This window comes from Glycine max, chromosome 20 (genome assembly GCF_000004515.6).
Source record: "Glycine max cultivar Williams 82 chromosome 20, Glycine_max_v4.0, whole genome shotgun sequence".
Taxonomy (NCBI): domain Eukaryota; kingdom Viridiplantae; phylum Streptophyta; class Magnoliopsida; order Fabales; family Fabaceae; genus Glycine; species Glycine max.
In genome coordinates this window covers 40,580,162-40,599,304 of record NC_038256.2, presented here as the reverse complement: position 1 = coordinate 40,599,304, position 19,143 = coordinate 40,580,162, and the positions used below count along the sequence as shown (strand labels likewise).

Below are 19,143 nucleotides of genomic sequence, written 5' to 3'. Positions count from 1 at the left end.
AGCTGAAGCAAAATAAAAGAGATAACACCCTTACTGTCTTACAAACTGTATTTATTATTGAATTTTATAATTATTGTTTATAAAATTATGATAATAGTAATTTGTGATGATTAATTGAAAATGTAAAAGTTTTTACATGTATATGTCTATTAAATTAAACTCATAAATTAATATACCATTAGAATGTTATATTTTTTTCATAATAAAAGAGAAATATTCTAAAAACAACGGGATTCTAACTAGAAATATGAATGACCACGTTAATATACGATGATAACAATAAATAATTTAGGTGTTAAAATTCAATTTAGATTTTAATTTTATGTTTGGAAAGATGTAAATTTTGGCTTGGTAAGTTGGGGTGATATATAATAATAATAATAATAATAATAATAATAAACCTTGAAATTTGGATTCATGTTTTGTAATAGTGTAAAATTTAGACTAAACAAGATAAACATTTTTTAGCCCACGTTAGGTGGTAAGGTAGATTTTCACTCAATAAGAAAGAAACATAAGCTTGATGAATTTTTTTAATACACTCATATTTTATGTTTGATAAGGTAGATTTACACTTAATTGAAATACAATTGCATGTATTTGTTAATATAAAATTGGATATGCGTTTCAAATAGATCGAATTATTATATATATCAATATGAAAATAGATCAAATAATCTCTTCTTTTATATAAGAAAAAACATTTATAATTTGTAAGATTTTAATCATTGATCTTAAAAATTTCTACAATAAGATTAGACATATATAATATACTCTTATTTTGTGGTCAAAAGAGATTACCTTTTACAAGAAATATGGGCTCCATGTATTCCTGATATAATTATTACAAATTTTATGATGATATCTATCCACTTAATAAAAATATAAAAAATATATCTATGAATTTTAATTTCTGTTAGCAGTCAAATTGGCTTATCACATTCTTAAAAGAGTGTGACACATGTAGTCTCATGTACTTTTTTTTTTGTGTGAATTGTGCATTTAATTCATCATTTGTTAGGATTGATGATGTTAGATTGATAGATAAGCCATTAAAACAGCTCACCAATAAAAAATTATATATGATTGTCTCATCAATAGTGACAGATCTAACAATTTTTTAATAGGGACAAAAAATTAAAAAATAAAATTTAAAAGGATAAAGTGAGTAAAATTAATATTAATTTATTTTCTCTTTTATCTTTTATAACTATTTATTTTCATCTTATTAAAAAAAATTATCTTGTGAGGAGAAGATCTATTTTTTTATAGAAAAAAATACTTATTCAATAATAACTTTTGCATTTATAAAGATCAATTTGATAAGTTTTTGCATAAAGGGTCAAATTGATAATATGTGATACTTATATGAAATAAATTCCATGTTTTAATAATTAATTTATTATTTTTATATTTTAAATTAATCGTAATATTATTTTTTTAGAAATTTAAAATATTATAAAATTAATATTTTTCTACAATATAGTTATAAAATAAATAAATTATTTTATCATTTTACATTTCAAAGTTAAAAAAAGACAATTCAAATATAATTATTTAAATCTTTTATTTTTTTAACATAAATTGCTCATATAATTTTATAAATATTTTAAATAAGATAAAAATAATGGTGAGTCTTTAACTAAATTTATGTCCGTGCATGACAATATTATATAATAACAATAATAGTAAATCATCCGACCTTCAATAAAGGAAGAAAAACCTTTTGACCATTACTACTGTGCACTTGGTTGTTCATGAGTTACTAATTAAGTCTAATAAGAAACGTATATTCATATGTTATTAATTATTTCATTTGTATGTGTATTTTTCTTTCTTCCCTATCATGACTGACACGTTAATTGATCTGTTGAAAACATAGTTGTTTCCCTCACTCCTCTTCATAATTATAACCAAAGATGTCTATTTTCACCATATAATTAGATTACAAATTAGGAGTGAAATGCACCAAATATGAAGTACCTCTTCCATTTTATTTAATTTCCAACAAAAAAAAATGGATCCACAATTCCACATAGTCCATGATAGTGTAAATAACAAAGTGATCAAGACATTTATCTTATGACTATTGAGAATATAAATATAAATATACATCATAATAAAATAGTTGTGTGGATGGATACACCGTCCATGGTCATGTAGATAGCAAGACCATAAGACATTTGTCTTATGTTATATTTTTTATTTTAATAATTAATTGGTGAGATAAATAAATAATTGAAAGAGAAATTGGAAGATATGTGACTATGAATTGTAACATATACATGTAAACGCACGCATATGCACATATTAGAACAATTTGATTATAAAACATTAATAAATAATTTTGTAACTTATAATTCTAGAAAATTAATATTATTTTAAATTTTAAAAAATTTTGGTTTTATGCCTCCCAAATATCTATGGCCCTGTCACATACAATACTCTCACTAAATTTTTAATATTTTATAAATATAATACAAATTTATAATTATAAATTCTTTATAATTTGAGATGTAGGAAAAAATTAGTTTCAATATTAATATTAACCCACAAATTTACTTCTAATATTGTTATTCTTACCCTTTAAATTATACATTTTTCAATATTTTCTGTCTCTCTTTAGATGTAACATTTCACCTACTATTCCTAAAACAAACAATTTTTTTTCACTCACAACTATTTCAAATGATCTTTCTTGTATCTTTACATGTCTGTTTTTTTTTTTTTCTGAACTGCTTAAATTTTCAATATACAGTATCTTTTATCTCTATTTTAAATAAAATTTAAATAATTTTATTTAAAAAATATCATTAGTTAAAAATAATTATATATCAAAATTCAAATTGTTCATTATCAATCCAATGTCTAATTTATTATAAAAAAAATTGTTATAACATAATTTAGTATAAAAATTATTTATTATTTAAATTCTAATTATATAAAAATAAAAAATGTATAATGTATGATTAATTTATAAGTTAAATACTAATTTATAAAAATATTGCCCCCAAATTAAGATTTCTCGATACTCATTACTGCAATAGAAAAAAAGGCAGATAAGAAGGCCAACATTGAAAAGTCGTTAATGGAAGTGTTTTATCAAGTCTTCCATTGTTGTTCGAGTATAAAACATTACTTAAAGAAGAAAATAATGTAGCCAAATTTTATATTTTTGTTTGTTAAAATTTACTATATTGTTTCTTTTGACCAAAATTATTATTATTATTATTATTATTATTATTATTATTATTATTATTATTATACATTTTTTTCTTTACTGGAGTTCTAATTCATTTATCTCATTTTTTAAAATATTCTTAAAAAATATTCTACAGGAGAAATCTCAAAATCATCAATTCTCAACCCAAAGAAGTTAGCCTTGAAAATATTTCCCCTACCCTAATTGAAATGATAAGGATCTATAGTATTTTATAATAATGATTCATTTTTAATTTTGGAGATAATCACAACTTTTTTTTTATAACTGAACAAGATCTATGTAATTAATGAGTACGTACCATGTATGCTGGCTCTAAGCCTCTAACTTTTTTCTTAGTCGATTTAAGTGTGTATTTGATCATTCTAATTAGGAATAAAGAATCAAAATAATAGAAATTAGTCGATTTAAGTTCACACAAAAACAGTATGAACTATATAATGCAATTAATGTGTACATTTGCAGTAAAAAATAAAAATAATTTATTTAAATTTTTTTTGTTGGGTTATATTCTTAATTTTCTTTATTTGCTCTCATTTTCTTAAATAATTTATTATTATTATCTTAAAAAATAATTATTATTTAGGTAACATCCAATCAAGAGACAATATTAACTATTTTTATACTCACAATACTATTTTTTTTACAACTATTCACAATTTTATTACAAGCTTGTATTATTGTTCTACCAACAATTAAAAATCAGCAATATTTTTCTAAAGTTGGGGTATAATTGAAATTTTATAAATGTTTAATTTTAATTTTTTATTATCTATTTACTTATTTTAATTCAAAATTTTCATTTTTTTACCTATTTTTTATTTTGTTCATTCCTCTCTTATCTCTCTTTATTCAACCCTATGTAACATACCCTAAAAGGACAGTAAGACAAACATTTTTGTATAAAAATAGAGCATAACAATGAAAAATGTGAAATTTTCTTTGAGTTGCTGGAATTTTCATCATGTATCAATCAATTAAAATTTTAGTATTTAAGAGAACCAAATGTGAAACTGACAATTGGAATGATTTACGGTGTGCTAGATTAAAACTTCATAACTATTATTTACTATTGGGGGTCATCATTACAAAGTTGGATTTGAAAAAAAAGCCCAATGCATGAATGGAATTTTATTAAAAAATACTTTTTCAAATTTGAGTGGTCCAAAGAACATATTTAATTAAAATGTGCTTAATTAGACATTACCTTTGTAATTAAGCCCTACATTACCTTCATTAGTTTCAATTGCAATAGGAATAATTTTATTTCTTTTAATTTTCTAATAATTTATAATATTAATTTTTCTTTATTTTTTTATTTTTCTCATTTTTCTTTTGTGTAGAAATTATTACGAACATTTATGGTATAAAAAACATTATTCTTTTCCATCAATTGTCAATTTTTATTTAATTTTAATGCATATACTTTTTCACTTTAGAAGAGTCTATATGTCTCTTGTAAATTTTTATGAAAGTTGTCAACATCAAACAATAATAGCTTAATCTTTGCCTCTCGAAAATGATCTAGATAACCCTACTTCAGAGACTATTGTTTAGTATGTTATTTATATAAAAGAAAGTTGTACAATGAATTTTGTAGATCCATAAAGAAAGGAAAAAACTTATGATATGTTACGTGATAAAAAAAATAAAAAAAAATAAAAAATGTAGGGAAATTGTTGTATAAATAATATTACTAGTTAAAAAGTTAATTAACACACTAGTATAAAAAAGTTATAATATCAGGAATTTACATTGATTCTTGGAGACAATGACAATTTTGTAATATAAACACAGACATTCTAGATTAGTTGCTAGAAAAAACTTTCTAGATTCGTTTCCCATGTAATTGATTTAGAAAGTATTTTCTTAATTGATTATTTGACAACCGATTCAGAATTTTGATGTCTTTTACAACTTTTAGAGTGTGTTTGGATGAAACAATAATTTAAAATTCTAAAAGAATTTTAAATTCTGAAAATTTTAAATGCTTCAATTTAAATTCTTTTATTTTTAAAATTATGTGTTTGGATACAATCATTAACTTGATTTGAGTAATATCTCCACCCGAAGAATAACAGAAGCTTGTGACCTACCTAAAGTGAAGCCCTCTGCCACGCACACAGAACATTGTTACGATCCGATTCTGAAGATTTCATCATCGTGGATTCAACAATTGCACCCATCATGCTTCGCAGATCCCTCATCTTCATCCTACACTTGTTGTTGTTGTTGTCGTTCGGATATGAGGACGGCCTCATTGGCTGGCGTGATGGTGGTGATGAAGCCGGCGTCAATGCCGGCGGGGCAGTCGATGAGGATGAAGTCGGGGCAGTCCTGTGAACGTGCTTTCAGCGCATCCACGAGCCAGGTAAGGGCCTTACCGCCAAATCCGAGGGGGAGTTTGGAGCGGGGTTTGGAGATGCAGAGGAGTTCGAAGTTGGATCAGCACTTGTCGCGGATGAAGGCTTGGTCGAGGCAGCAGTTGCCATTCAGGACCTCGATCACGGTGTAATTGACGCGATTCTCGAGACCGAGGAGGAGGTCGAGGTTGCGGAGGCCGACGTCGGCATCGATGGTGACCACGAAGAAGCCGAGACGGGCGAGGGAGAGGTCGATTTGACGATGGTGGTGGTCTTGCCCACGCCACCCTTGCCAGAGGTGATGACGGCGACGCAGGGGGTGGAGCCAAAGAGCTCGGGCTTGCGATTCCACTGGAAAGCTTGTGGAGTCGTGGCTTCCGCAAGAGAGAAGAGAGAATTTGAAATTTTATTCTTTCAACTAACTAAAATTCCTTTTAAAATTCTAAAATTTTGAATTTCTTTTACTAAAATATTTAAACAGTTACTTTTAATAAAAAAGAATTTAATTCCCTATAAAAGATACATTACTTAGTTAAATTATCCTATCCAAACACACATTTCTAACAAGAAATTGTAGATTGATTGTTCTATAATTGATGTATTTAATTAAACTATGAACTGAGGAAGAATTCTATTTCGGAACTTCTGTTAGGTAGTTATGAATGATTATTAAATAAATGATAGGTGCACAAGTGACAAATATGAGAGTAAGGTTGAACATTTTTTTTAATTTGCTCCAAGAAATGTTCCTCACTATAATCGAAGATTCAAATTTCCTTGTGAAAAATATTTGAATCAAAGGTGAGTAAGTGTTGCGAAAATAAGAATATATATATATATATATATATATATACATACACTCAAATACGAAACTGGCCGGTTGCAACTAATTAAATTTAACCAAATGGAATTCATATGAAAAAAGCCTTGATCTTATTATAGTCCTGAAACTTGGATGTGATTGTGGGTATATATCCGCAACCGAAAAGAAGGACAATAGCATGAACTGAAAAACTTTGAAGTTCAAATTTAAACACTTCAACATCATGAATCCACATCAAAAAGCCAAACGATAAGGAGGAGTTTTGCAACTTTCTCCCTTTCGATAACTTCACGTTTAATCAAACTTGTGAGTTTAGCTTACTGCGTAACCCTAATCACAAGTACTTCTAGCTACTTCCAATGAAATTTGAAACCACAAGTGGAACTTGCATGCCGACAGTAACATGATTCGATCATCACTTTGGCAAGATCGACCTGGCACTCTAAACACTACTTAACACACGGAGGATCAATATTTAATAAACTTGATTTTTAATTACTGCCAACTGAGTCAATTAGAAACGATGATTCATTTGGCAATTTCAAATTAGAGCAGATTTTATCAAACTGTGTGTGTTGAGTTTTTTTGTTAGCGCCAACTCTCAAACATGTAGAGAAAAAGGAAATAGTTAGGTAATAACAATAACTAATTAACAAAGGAAAAGTTAGAAAAAAAATGGAATATTTTTTTAATGTGTGAAAAAAATGTAATAATAATAATTTGTAACACTTGAAGAACATTCTATCTTGAACTCACAAAGAAGAAAATGTTTAAAGGTTTATATTAATGGTCCTAGTATCCAAGTCTGATTTGACTTTGGCAACTATAATTGGAAAAAAAAAACCTAAGTGGTTGTAATATACACCAGACAATCTCCTAGTAGGTGTTGAATGGACAAAATGAGCAATTGTACAATTCGTTATTGTTATTAATTAAGATTCAAAATTTTTAACTCTTTCGGTCAACATTTTTAAAACAGGAAAAAAGAAACAGAAACAAATTTAAGTGAAGAAAACTGAATCAAACCTACAGAAAAAATGGAAATGGAAGGATACGTAGGTAGGTAGTGAGGAACTACATGGAACCAAGGAAGTCTATTTAATCAAATAGGTTTCATGTGTTGGTTAGTTCGAATAAATGTAAGAATTTTATTTTAGTTTTTGCAATAAAAGTTTTGAAAATGATATTTCTTATAACACGTATCTATACATGTCATATTATATGTCATTTCAAAGTGAATGTTAATGCAACATATGTATATACATGTCATGTTATCACTAAGTAATACATGCATGTCATGATATATATCACTTCAAGATAATCATTACCACACCATATTTATACATACTAAATGATGATAGAAATTATTATATAAAACTAAATTTACAAAAAAAATGATAAAATTTATGTTATAGAAACTAAACATCTATATTTTCAAGGATTAAAAATATATATAAATCCACCAAATATAACTCATCACAACCAAAATGGGTGGGTTGACTTATAATGGTTAAAGATCTATGTTTCCTACTTCGGCTATCATTATTCTATCTGTAAACTTTGGGCTAACACTTGGTAGATTCAATACCGTTAAATGCATTATGCGGCCTTATGATAGCTCAAAGATGAAAGCTCACCTGAGTGCATCTTTACTAATTGAACAAAATGTATAACTCAATATTCTGCTCCCTCAAAAGGAGTTGTGAAAGAAGAATGAACCTTGAGTTTTTGTCCCGTTCTAGCTTATGTCAAAAGCAATCAAACAAATCAAATGAGTGTGACAACCACTAGAGGAAGCAAAAATTTCCAAGGTTCACTTTAATCAATGAAGAGAGCACTTATCAATCTTAGATTGTGAGTATTACGTGTAATCAAAACTAAACCAAACACGTAAGGACAATCCTCTCTCTTTGCTAATGACATGATTTATTAAAAAGCAATGTGACACACATCAACCAATTCTCTTAAATGAGTTGTTTCAAATATCACTATTATACAAAATTACAGAACAAAGAAGGTTATGAAAAAGAAACCTAACAAAAAGGGTTGTTCAGTGATAAGATTTGGTCATTAGAATCACTTATCAAGTAATTGAACTGAAAGGGACCCCAAGTAGAATCATATTGCAGATATGGTTAATGATATCAATATTAACCATGTTACAACCATCACATATTGCATCAACAACAACTATGATTTGTTAATACTGGACAACCTAGAATGCATATTTTGTAACAGTGACCTAATAAGTTAATAATCTAACTAACCCAATGAATTAAAAGATAAATTTAATTATGATTCAAAATTATTCCCAGTTTATGACCAATAGTCAATATTTATTTCATCAAAAGTGTCAAAGTAACAATTCTCAAGGAAGCCCGGATGAAAAGTATAAACTAATTAGAATAACTAAAAGATGGTAAAGCTGCGTACAGTGACAGTCTTCTATACATTCGCATAGTGAGAAGCCTTCTAACATTGAGATATACTAGTTTTATTTTACTATCTTCTTTTAAGAGACACAATAAAGCAATGAATGAACCATAGCAAAATACATAGTTATAACATGTATCCCTGTATCCAAAAATGAGTATATCAACTTAAACAATGGAGAAAAATGCGAACAAATTGTTTAAAAGAATGCCACTGACGGTGTAATGAGACTGTTGCATTGAAAAAAATAATAGTAGTACAAATGAACCCAAGTTGAGACGTCAAATGGAAAGTATTAATACCAGAGTCACAACATCATCTTTAATCTTTAATTCTGAATAACAAAAGCAAACTCCATCGGACCATCAACATATATCATAGACTATGATCTCTTTACAAACTTCCCTAGAGAATGTGAATTGCAGTCGATAATGTCATAATATTGAATATTTTCCATCTTTATATTAATAAAGAAGCCTTGGAGGAAATTCTTACCACAACTTAAATGAATGGAAAATCAGCACCGGTACCATCCTTTGCTGATTAATATGCATTTATAATCTCCCGGTATCCTTTCCGTAATGTTGCCATATGAATGTTGGTGTTTCATGGATCTACAATTTTTAAATATAGTTGTTGAGACTAGTAATTTTTTCTTCTTTGTTTTCCATTGCAGTGATGGTACAAGTGAGTTAATCCACGTGATTTTGAAAGTTGTACAACTGAGTTATTTCAAATTTTCCAAACAAAGTAACGATGAATAAATAGGCTTGAGTTTTATAAGCAAGACCTTCTAAGACATATGGCCAACGACATAAAGGTCTTTTTCTTAACCTTAGGTTTCCATGTTTCTTTATCACATTGAGGATTGAGCAGCCTGCTCATCAAGGGGGAGAAAGGGGTTGAGAAAGGAGAAGAAATAATGAGCATGTTCTCAATCCATATGCATGCAAGGAAGAAGTAAGAATAAGAGATGGAGAGAGATATTAGAGGAGGCAAATATCTAGCTGCAAAACGGAAAGAGTAGACCAATTGATAGATACTTCAAAAACAATCACAAAAAGTAGCTTCTTGCTCAATTGGAATAGAAAATTTTGACATCGATTGAGAATGCAACAGAAAAGCCTACTTACTACTTTAGCCTGAATTACAAAACATATACAACAATGATTTATAAAAACGGCTATAAGGTAGTGAATCCCCCTCCTTCTATTCCCCAAGAACCTATACTCAATAACAAAAATGTACACCTCCCCACTACATTATGTTAGCAACCTAAATAAATAGCAGGGCAATGGAGATGAGAAGATAAATGATTAAAGGTGAAAAATGAAAGAGTAGATATTATGAGTAAATAAGTTAGAAAGCCAAGCAACCAATACAAGATAATGAAGATGACCATCATCAGCATAAAAAATATCCTTCCCAAATTCAGAATCCTTGTCCCCATTGTGTTCAATAACCGTTGCTCTGGTTGTCCACAACTCCTTAATAAAGACTCATATATTCTGCAACTGTGAAAAGGAGATACGGATTACTGAGCCAGAAAGTGTGCTTGCATGCTTGCACACAAGGGCTTCAGTAGCCTGCTCCTCATTCCCAAACTGAACCAGAGCCTGTTTTTTCCCGTTCATCTCAAAGACTTTGCTGTTGACAATGGTTCCATGTTCCTCTACAAGGCTCACAATCTCCTCTTCAGTGATGTCTTGTGGGAGTGTGGACAAATGGATCATCTTTGTTGGGGAGCAGCAGTACCGGTAGTTTTTGGCTGCGTTACGGTTGAAACGATTGAGATTTGAATTGATGTATTCATGTGTGTCAGCACCTTGGGTTATGTTCGGATGCTTGGAGAAGTTGACCTCTAATCGTTTCTCAAACAACATGGCTCCCTACACCTCAAAGGTGAAAAAGTTTATGACCAGCATACAACCAGAAAAGAAGGTATACAAATTAATTCCAACATGCATGCAGTGTAAATGTGCACTCTCACGTTATCTTAATGTAAAATTGCTACCAGTCCAGTACAGAAAATGAAAAATATAGTTCACCATTCTTCTATTTTCTCACAGATGCAATAGAAATCATCAATTAAAATTGAGGTGTAGGTGATTCAAATTTGACAACTTTAAACAATGTCAGCTCATTAGGATATTCAACTATGGTTTTTCAGTGACAGTATATTTAATGCTACCATTTCAAAAACATGGACCAATACCAATGATGTAACAAAATCAGTGCATGTCAAACAACATGAGTAAAATTACAAATGAGAAAAAAGTAGAACCTTCAGAAAAGAAATGTGATTTTGCTCTAACTTTCTTCATTTTCTTTTAAAATTGTACAAAATCACTAAGCAAACTTGTGATGCATTGACAAATATAGACATTGAAATTGTGGAAAAAAGTATTGAAGTAAAAGAATGATATATCACCAAAGACAATAATAACATATATAACAAACAATAATAACTTCTCACTTGAGTAAAGATATCACAGAAATCTAGTATCATAATATAAGAACAGGAAGGTATATCTGAAACACACCTTCAGAAAGTGTACAGCCAATTCTGCTTGAAAACCATCTCCCATCTGAATAAGTGCATGATCTGGTTTATTTCGGAGAAGTTTAATTCTCACAATATTCCCATAAATAGAGAACAGGTTGAATAGTTTATCCTCATCAATTCTCTGAAATAAACAGATTTGAAGCTAAATAAGCTGAGAAAGGGAAAGAATGTTCTAGAAAAAGCCAGACACAGTGCTTACATCAGGATTAAGATTTGATACAAGAACTGTACACCTGTCATTTGTCCCAGTTATTCCAGGAGGTAGACCTCCCCCAAAGGCAGCTGCAATGGCTGCAGCATTTGCCATCTATAATTGAAAAAGTAAGTAACTTGTTTTGTTTTCAGAAAGAAAGCATCTCATTGTCATCCATGTCTGTAATCATTTTACTAAAAATTAAAAGATGAAAAAAACATGTTCAAATTATCATGTCTTTTATCTCAATGGAAAAAATCTCTGTTCAAGAAGCAAAATCCCAACACACAAATTTCTCCCTCTACCAATTAAACCCAAATTTGAAAAGTGAAATCAACTTAAAAACAAAGCTCTAACATATTGTGAGATAAACAAAAATCCCTACAAATTGCTTGGCTTCAACCATACAAACTTTGTATTCTGTAGCTTTATATTTTAGAAAGATCAGTAAAACAAGAGATTAGTCAACACTCATTATGTGTCTAATGCTACTTTCACAAGATACAAAATGAATCATGATAACTTCATATATCGACTGTTCAATAATATCACTTCAACTGGACATGAAAAATACCCACCTGTGGAAATCCAACTGTAAAGAGGAAAAAAGACAATCATCAGTACATTAAAAAATAACACAATGTGACAACCAAACCAAACCTACCAAAGCAGTTAAAAATATTTAGCACCTGCCCTGGCTCCAGAACCTTGAGCAGCATACATATTTCCTGCATCACCATATCCAGGCTGTTGATGAAAGGAAAAATACATATATTAGAATGGACTTCACAAAGATCAACAGATTTGATTCGTAAATAGATAAATAAAGAACCAACAGAACATACTTGTGAAGGTCTTCCTTTCTGCTCTGTAGGGAGATTTGGGTTTGTGAAGTCCCTGTGAAAGATGAAATAAAGTCAGCAACAATGTGATAAACAAGATGTCAAAAAGAGATCAACAAGCAAACAAAAAAAGAAACACAAGAACTGACAGAATCACCTTGAACGGTCATTATTGTAGTTCACTTGTAATTCATCAAGGCTGCAAATTAAGATGAATTAAATGTCCATACAATAAGTTAAAGTAAAAAATAAAAACAAATAGAAAATGAAAAGACAGTTTTTTTTTGTTTGGGGGGGGGACAAGTGGGCTCAGCATAAGTTCTATAAACCCACAAGCCAATACACAATGAATTTGCTTAAATAAATTGTAACATACTTTGAGAACTGAATGTCCAGCTGACAGCAACCATCATAAATATTGCGTCCCTAGAAATTTCCAAAAGTTCAATCACCATTCAGACACAATATCAGAATTAACAAGGCAAGTAAAGCCTGAAAGGAATGTTAAACAACCTGAAGTGTACTTCTTGCCGCAACAGCACTCTGACGTGATTGATACTGGATGAGAGCCTGAAAGCCTACAAAGTTTGCAAATACATGATAAAACAATTAGTGGAACATACAATACACTAACTATAAAAACAAAAATCAAATATAACAATATTTTTTGCCATAAAAGTTTTATTAACAATCCTCATAACTGATTACAGGGCAGGGGCATATGCATTTTGCAATGTAAATATAAATAGGAAAAGAATGTTAGTTAGTCATCTACTGTTAGTTAGGATTTTATAGCTATTAAGTAGCTGCCTATAAATAAAGCATGGCTGTTATAATTTAGATAGACTGGAATAATGATAATAGAAGTGCAGTGCTCAGTTCTTTGATCTCTCTGTTTCTCTCATTTGTCATCTTCTGATCTCTGTATCTCTCTTTTGTTCTTCTTCCCTCTCTTTCTCACCTAAATCCCATATCGCTGGTATCTACTACTATCTACAGCCTACCTGTCCTCAGCCACCAAACCAGAATTTTTTCACCCATGGGCACAGAAAAACGATCACATAGATGATGTGCAAAATAGAAGAATGCTTAGTTCAAACTGAGCAGAGGCTTGCAAAGGTTGATACACCATTAGACATGGCAGAGGGCATTTCAAATCAGCTTCAACGGCTAATGAATGAAAGGGATGATGCCTCTAACAATTTTGAATATGGTCACAAAGGAGGGGGCCATCATACACACCAAGAAAATCACATGCATTTGCAACAACATGGCACCTTGGCAGAATTTAATGATGAATTTGATGCAACTTCCTGTAAACTTTGCTCCTCTGAAGAATACCTTGTTGGTGCTTATATGGCTGGTTTTCAGGAAGAATACACTACCCCAGTCCATTTTATTCAAGCAAAGAACCATGAGAGAAGCTCACAGCTTGGCACATATGCAAAAAACCATGCTGCAACGGTAGGCTACGAGGAAAATGTCAACCAAGAACATGGCTTCTGGGTGTGCTAGCACAACAGCAAGTACACAAGATAAGTGAAAGTTCAGCAAGAACGCGGTAGTGGGTAGTAGGTCCCAGCCAAAAGAGAAGTTAGCAGCAGGGATAGCCAAGAATATTCCTTTTTCCCCCAAGAATTCTTCAAAAACATTGAAAGCTTTAACTTCAGAAAAAGAAGCCAATCATAGAGCCCAGTATTTTTGTTTACTGACATGGCAAATATACTCTTTGGGTCATCAATTATCTTATATGAGTAAGTATGCCCATTCTGTTGCCCTTTTGCATCCATATACAACAGCAACACTTGCTCAACACTGCATCGATCAGATCTTCAGATTTCATGGAGCACTAGTTGAGATAATTAGTGATAGGGATCCTGTTTCTGTAAGTAATTTTTGGAAGGAGTTCTTTGATCACTCTGTTTTTCTCATCTCTTTCAATCCTTTCTATTCTGTTTTTCCCTCTTTCCTTCTTTCTATTTCTTTCTCTTTCCCACCTAAACCCTATATCACATACTCACATTATGCATTGAAAATGGAGAAGCATTCCACTACACATTAAAAAACCAGAGCCATTAAAAATTCATTAAATTTAAAGAACCTTGTTCTACTACTATTTTCCCATTTACACACAACAATAACCAAGTTTTATCCTATTATGGGGGTTGGTTACATGGATCAATAGACAACACCATTGGGTACTTTCAACACAAAACTTTCGGAAAAATATTTTGCTATTTAAATACAACATATATATATATATATATATATATATATATATATATATATATTTGCATATTAAAAAAACACTGCATGACAAAAATATAACCTCAAGCTACCTAGTTAAAGTCTAGGAACACAAAAATGTTAATAGGGATGGAAAGAAGAGAAAGGGAGAAATCTGAGAGAATCTGACCAGCTGACTTCTGAAATGTTACAATCTTTTCCACAGATCCATGGGGAGAAAATACTTGATACAGCACATCCACTGTCATAGGATACAGCATGTGATGAACTGTGACTAAGAGAATTCGGTTTGGCTGTGCATCCAGAGTTCCCGACAGCAGGACAGCATAGAGAAAGTGAAGAGATAGAGAGAAAGGAGAATAAATAGAGAAGTACATGATAAAGAGAAAAAAGGAAAGTACAGAATATAACAATTTAACACACTGACCCCACTGAAATGGGACAGTCCAAGAAAACAATACAAAGATATGGAGAGGAATATCATACAAAAAAGGAAAAAATACAAATACCAGAAAGAAAAAGGTCAATCATTTCTCTCTGCTTTTGTAAGCAACTGACAAGATAAAGCATACAGTTTTCAATCCAAAAGGTAAACACAAAAAAGGCCAACCTCATCTCCTCGTCCTTGACTTTGCTCCATTGTTGTTAATTCCTGATGTGAGGAAAATTGAACATAAACATTCCTCCCCCTAGAACAAAGCAAAAAGATAATTATATAGTTAAGGAATCTTAATATCAAAGGGAATAAATGCAGCATTACAAATATCCAAATTTGAAACCAAAAATCAAATTATCAAAACTATAGTCAATGCAATCATGTACCCCCTTGAAAGACAGAAATAAACAAGCCATTTGTACCTTATGCTTGGCTGAACATTTGCATAAAATTGTAAGGCATTAACTGCAGAAGGAACATCTTGCATTTGGATAAGAGCCTGCAAGTATGGCACAGATTTTACCAAAAAACTGAAATGAAATGAAATAACCTTAAGATTCTAATGGAAACAATTAGTCTAGTTTAAAGGCATGAAAAAAAAAACCTGATTTTTTGCACGCAGCATGACAAGCTTTGTTATGACTCCAAAAGGCTGAAACAGCTGAAGTAAATCATTCTGCAATCAAAAGAGGAAAAGATTATTAATCTTTCAAGAACTAGTGAAAGTAAAACTCTACTTGTAAAGGAAGCACTATTCATTCTCTGCTAAGACAATAAATACTAAGTTCTACAACTATGAATAGAAATGCTCATTTCAACTCCACTAAGACAAGATTGCCCTGAAGCTTCTATGATCTATGATATACTCTCTTTGTGTGTACATGTGCATGTGTTATTAGAGCCAACAAAAAAGGGTTGTGATCAATAACTAAAAATAAAAAATGGAAAATGTAGAACCATTTACAAAAAGTTTCAAAAAAATGATATTTCCTGAAAAATAGAAACAGTTTTTGAAAAACTAAAAACAGTTTTTGAAAAATAGAAACCAAACACACCATTGGTTACCACTCTCTATTCATTCACCCTTTTGATCAATGCATAGTTCTCATCACGTGAAAACAAAGCTAATGGTATGTTTGCTAGGAGGGAAAGAAATAAGATGGATGGAAATAGGTAAGAAATAAAGTGAATTTTAGAGGTGTTTGTTTTGAGAGAATAGATAGGGAAAAAAATAAATAATCTATAGATATTAGATTATCGATTTTCTTTTTTACATGGATTATTTTTTAGTGATACTTTTCTAGAGGTTTTAAACTGCCAGAAAACATGGAAAGCTGCCCAAAAATGTAGTTGGTCACGCAATTTTTGGTGGTTTCTGACCGCTACAAATAAATTATCACAATGTCATACACAGCCTTTCACTGTTCATTTCCAACCCACAGCAGATTTGTGAAGAAATAAAAATGTTGGGGTATGCATGCCTTTTAATTTTTATCCTACCCTATTTCCACTCTACCAAACATACCCCAAAACTTATCTCTCCTCTATTTCCTCGCCCTCCTCCTTATTTTCCTTCTATTTCATCGCTACGAAACACGCTGTAAAGCAATTGAGTCATTGCTTAGTATAGCAATGACATGATCATAATACCAAAACAAAACCGCTGCAAAGCAACAAAGAAAACACCCAACAACACACACAGAGAGAGAAGGTACTTCAGATATTTCGTGCCCCACATTTCGAACGTGAATGACCTTGGAAGGTTCAGTCATTGCAAATTAACCTGTAAAAACCAGAAAATAAAAATAATGATGGCAATGATGATGAACCAACCACTTCAGCTATTTCTTTTTACTTGTTCAAATTATGGATAGCATCACATCAAATAACCCCAATAGTTCTCTAGTTTGAATCAGTCTAAAACAAAAAGCAAGCAACTGGAGAAAAATTTCGCAAATCCAACTGGAGAAAACTGAATAACAACTAAATAAAGCTAAAAAGTTATCCTATTCCAATTTTTCAAAAAACCCAATTGGACTAAATCACAATCGATATTCGATGCCAATAAATCATAATGCAAAGAATCGTGAGGCTTCACGGTCGAAGCACATACACGAAAGAAGGTGAAAAAAATGAAACTTTTATCTCACACTCAATCAAACTCGAACGAAACTCGAATAGCCCAATTGGAGACCTGAATCAAGGGACAAAAAGCAGTGAAGAAAATCTCAGAGAAGAAAAAGGGTATGTCCAAATTCCAGCTCAGAGCCATAAAGTTGCAGCAAATCGTGACATCTCAGCAAACCAAACACACAGCACGTTCCTTCGTTCAAAACGGAGAAGCAAAGAGAGAGAGAGAGAGAAATAACTTGCCTGAAAGAGGGTGACACGGAAAGAGAAAAAGGATGAGAGAGTTAAAGAGGAGTGGCACGCATGATGTGGTGAATCGTTACTAGGTCATGTTATAAAACTCCCTTCCCTTGGAGCATTTTACAAGAGAGAGAACCTTAATTGAATTTAAGGTTCCAAGTGTGAAGATTTGCTCGCGCTTTTTTGGTCTCTCATCACACCGCTACCAAAACTTATCCATCTGTTCTTTGAGTTGGCATTTCATGCCTATTTGCCCTACCAAACCAAAATATTCATTTTCTTCCTTTCATATGTCCACATCTGTTTTCTTTTTCATATAAATTAGTAATTCGGTATTAGATATCAAAGTGAATTATAAATGTATATTAATAGCTAACGTTTTAGGAGTTAAAACATTGGTTTAACGGTTGAATAACAAATGAAAAATCTTTGATTTAAATCTCTTTCACTAATAAAAAAATTAATAAGTAATATTTACCGGGAAAAAAAAAACAAAAAACTAGTAAATTAACCTGTGTCTATATCAATTATATTTGTGGATTATATTTCTGAGTTTAATTTGTAAGCATTATTGTGTAAAAGATCATATTGATTGAACATATTATATAAGAATTATAAATTTCTTGATATATGTATTCAATTTCTGCTAATCAAACAAATGTATTCATGAGTATATTATGTTTTCAATTAATAAAAAATAAAAATAATATTTGGAATAACTTTAAATTAGTTATTGTAAAAAAAATAATACAATTATCGTATCTGATTTTTTTATCATGTGACGGTATACAAATTATTTATGTTGTTAATGTGTGTATTATTTGTTTTTATATTTTTATTTTATAATGTAAAATATATTAGATTATGAGTTTAGAGCTTGAAGGGGTACGGTATATGATAATTGTCTCAACATGTTTAATAAACTTAAGCAAAATCTAGTCCGCGGTCTGGACTTCAAATTATAGTTTAAACAATAGCAACATTTTTCTGCTAAAAGCAACATTTTTGTTCTTTTGCAGTATATAATCCCACTTACATATGTAATGTCAAAAGCATTTTCGTAATTCGATGTTACAATATTGTTTTAATATTATATTGCTGCACATCAGTAGTTTTTATTAAACATATACCATGAAAACATTATTAAAACTGTTATTTAAGATTATTCAAAACAAAGTCTTAAATTTTTATCCAATTACACATTAAATGAGGAAATTTACACATATTCGAAATTCAAATATCAATACAGATTGCACAGACTTGCATATCCTCCGATTAATATGAACCACACATTCAGAGAGTGGAACTAAGTATGGGACTATAGGGGTGTGCAGCTCACCCGGCCCAACCCATAACCCAAAAAACCGAAGAAAAAAATGTATTTTGGGTCAGTTCGGGTGGGTAGACGGTAACGACGAGTTACAAACACAGTCGGGTTCTAATTGTATTTTTAGAATCGTCGGTAACCAAACCCGATCGTGTTTGTGTGCTGAACATAAACTTTGGAGTTATTAGTTATCACTTGGGCTCATTGTGTTTGTTCTCAAAGCCCAACTGAAATGAAATTCACATACACAATTCTTAATCCTAACATTCTTTCTATGACCTATGCCGCCTCTCACTCCATCTCCAATAAGGTCAAAGTCGCAG

At 30.8% G+C, this 19,143-nt stretch overlaps 1 protein-coding gene across 3 annotated transcripts; it reads right to left on the bottom strand.

Annotated features, from left to right (window-relative positions):
• Window positions 1-9,845: 9,845 nt before the first annotated feature.
• Window positions 9,846-17,715, bottom strand: LOC100819672 (polypyrimidine tract-binding protein homolog 3-like). 3 transcript variants are annotated; one of them, NM_001255822.2, is made up of 15 exons: window positions 17,497-17,715; window positions 16,839-16,906; window positions 15,728-15,799; window positions 15,546-15,622; window positions 15,298-15,376; window positions 14,857-14,980; window positions 12,954-13,018; window positions 12,817-12,866; window positions 12,598-12,639; window positions 12,444-12,495; window positions 12,288-12,345; window positions 12,177-12,190; window positions 11,605-11,712; window positions 11,383-11,526; window positions 9,846-10,728 (listed from the first exon to the last, which is right to left on the bottom strand). In NM_001255822.2, exons 2-15 carry the CDS (start codon window positions 16,893-16,895, stop codon window positions 10,339-10,341), a joined length of 1,332 nt encoding a protein of 443 aa, NP_001242751.2. In that variant the 5' UTR covers window positions 16,896-16,906; window positions 17,497-17,715; the 3' UTR covers window positions 9,846-10,338. The 3 variants fall into 3 exon arrangements, with proteins under 3 accessions (NP_001242751.2, XP_006605402.1, XP_006605401.1); XM_006605339.4 differs by lacking the exon at window positions 17,497-17,715 and adding an exon at window positions 17,318-17,449 and having other exon boundaries at window positions 10,156-10,728; XM_006605338.3 differs by lacking the exon at window positions 17,497-17,715 and adding an exon at window positions 17,274-17,355 and having other exon boundaries at window positions 10,156-10,728.
• Between the last annotated feature and the right edge of the window lie 1,428 nt (window positions 17,716-19,143).

Bases quoted from the DNA above. Each gene is read 5' to 3' on its own strand.
- LOC100819672 (NM_001255822.2), bottom strand. From the start codon at position 16,895: ATGACTGAACCTTCCAAGGTCATTCACGTTCGAAATGTGGGGCACGAA. The intron at 15,623-15,727 runs GTTTTTTTTTTC...CCATACTTGCAG, and splicing joins TGCTGCGTGCAAAAAATCAG to GCTCTTATCCAAATGCAAGA. The intron at 13,019-14,856 runs GTCAGATTCTCT...CAAACTTTGTAG, and splicing joins AACATTTCAGAAGTCAGCTG to GCTTTCAGGCTCTCATCCAG.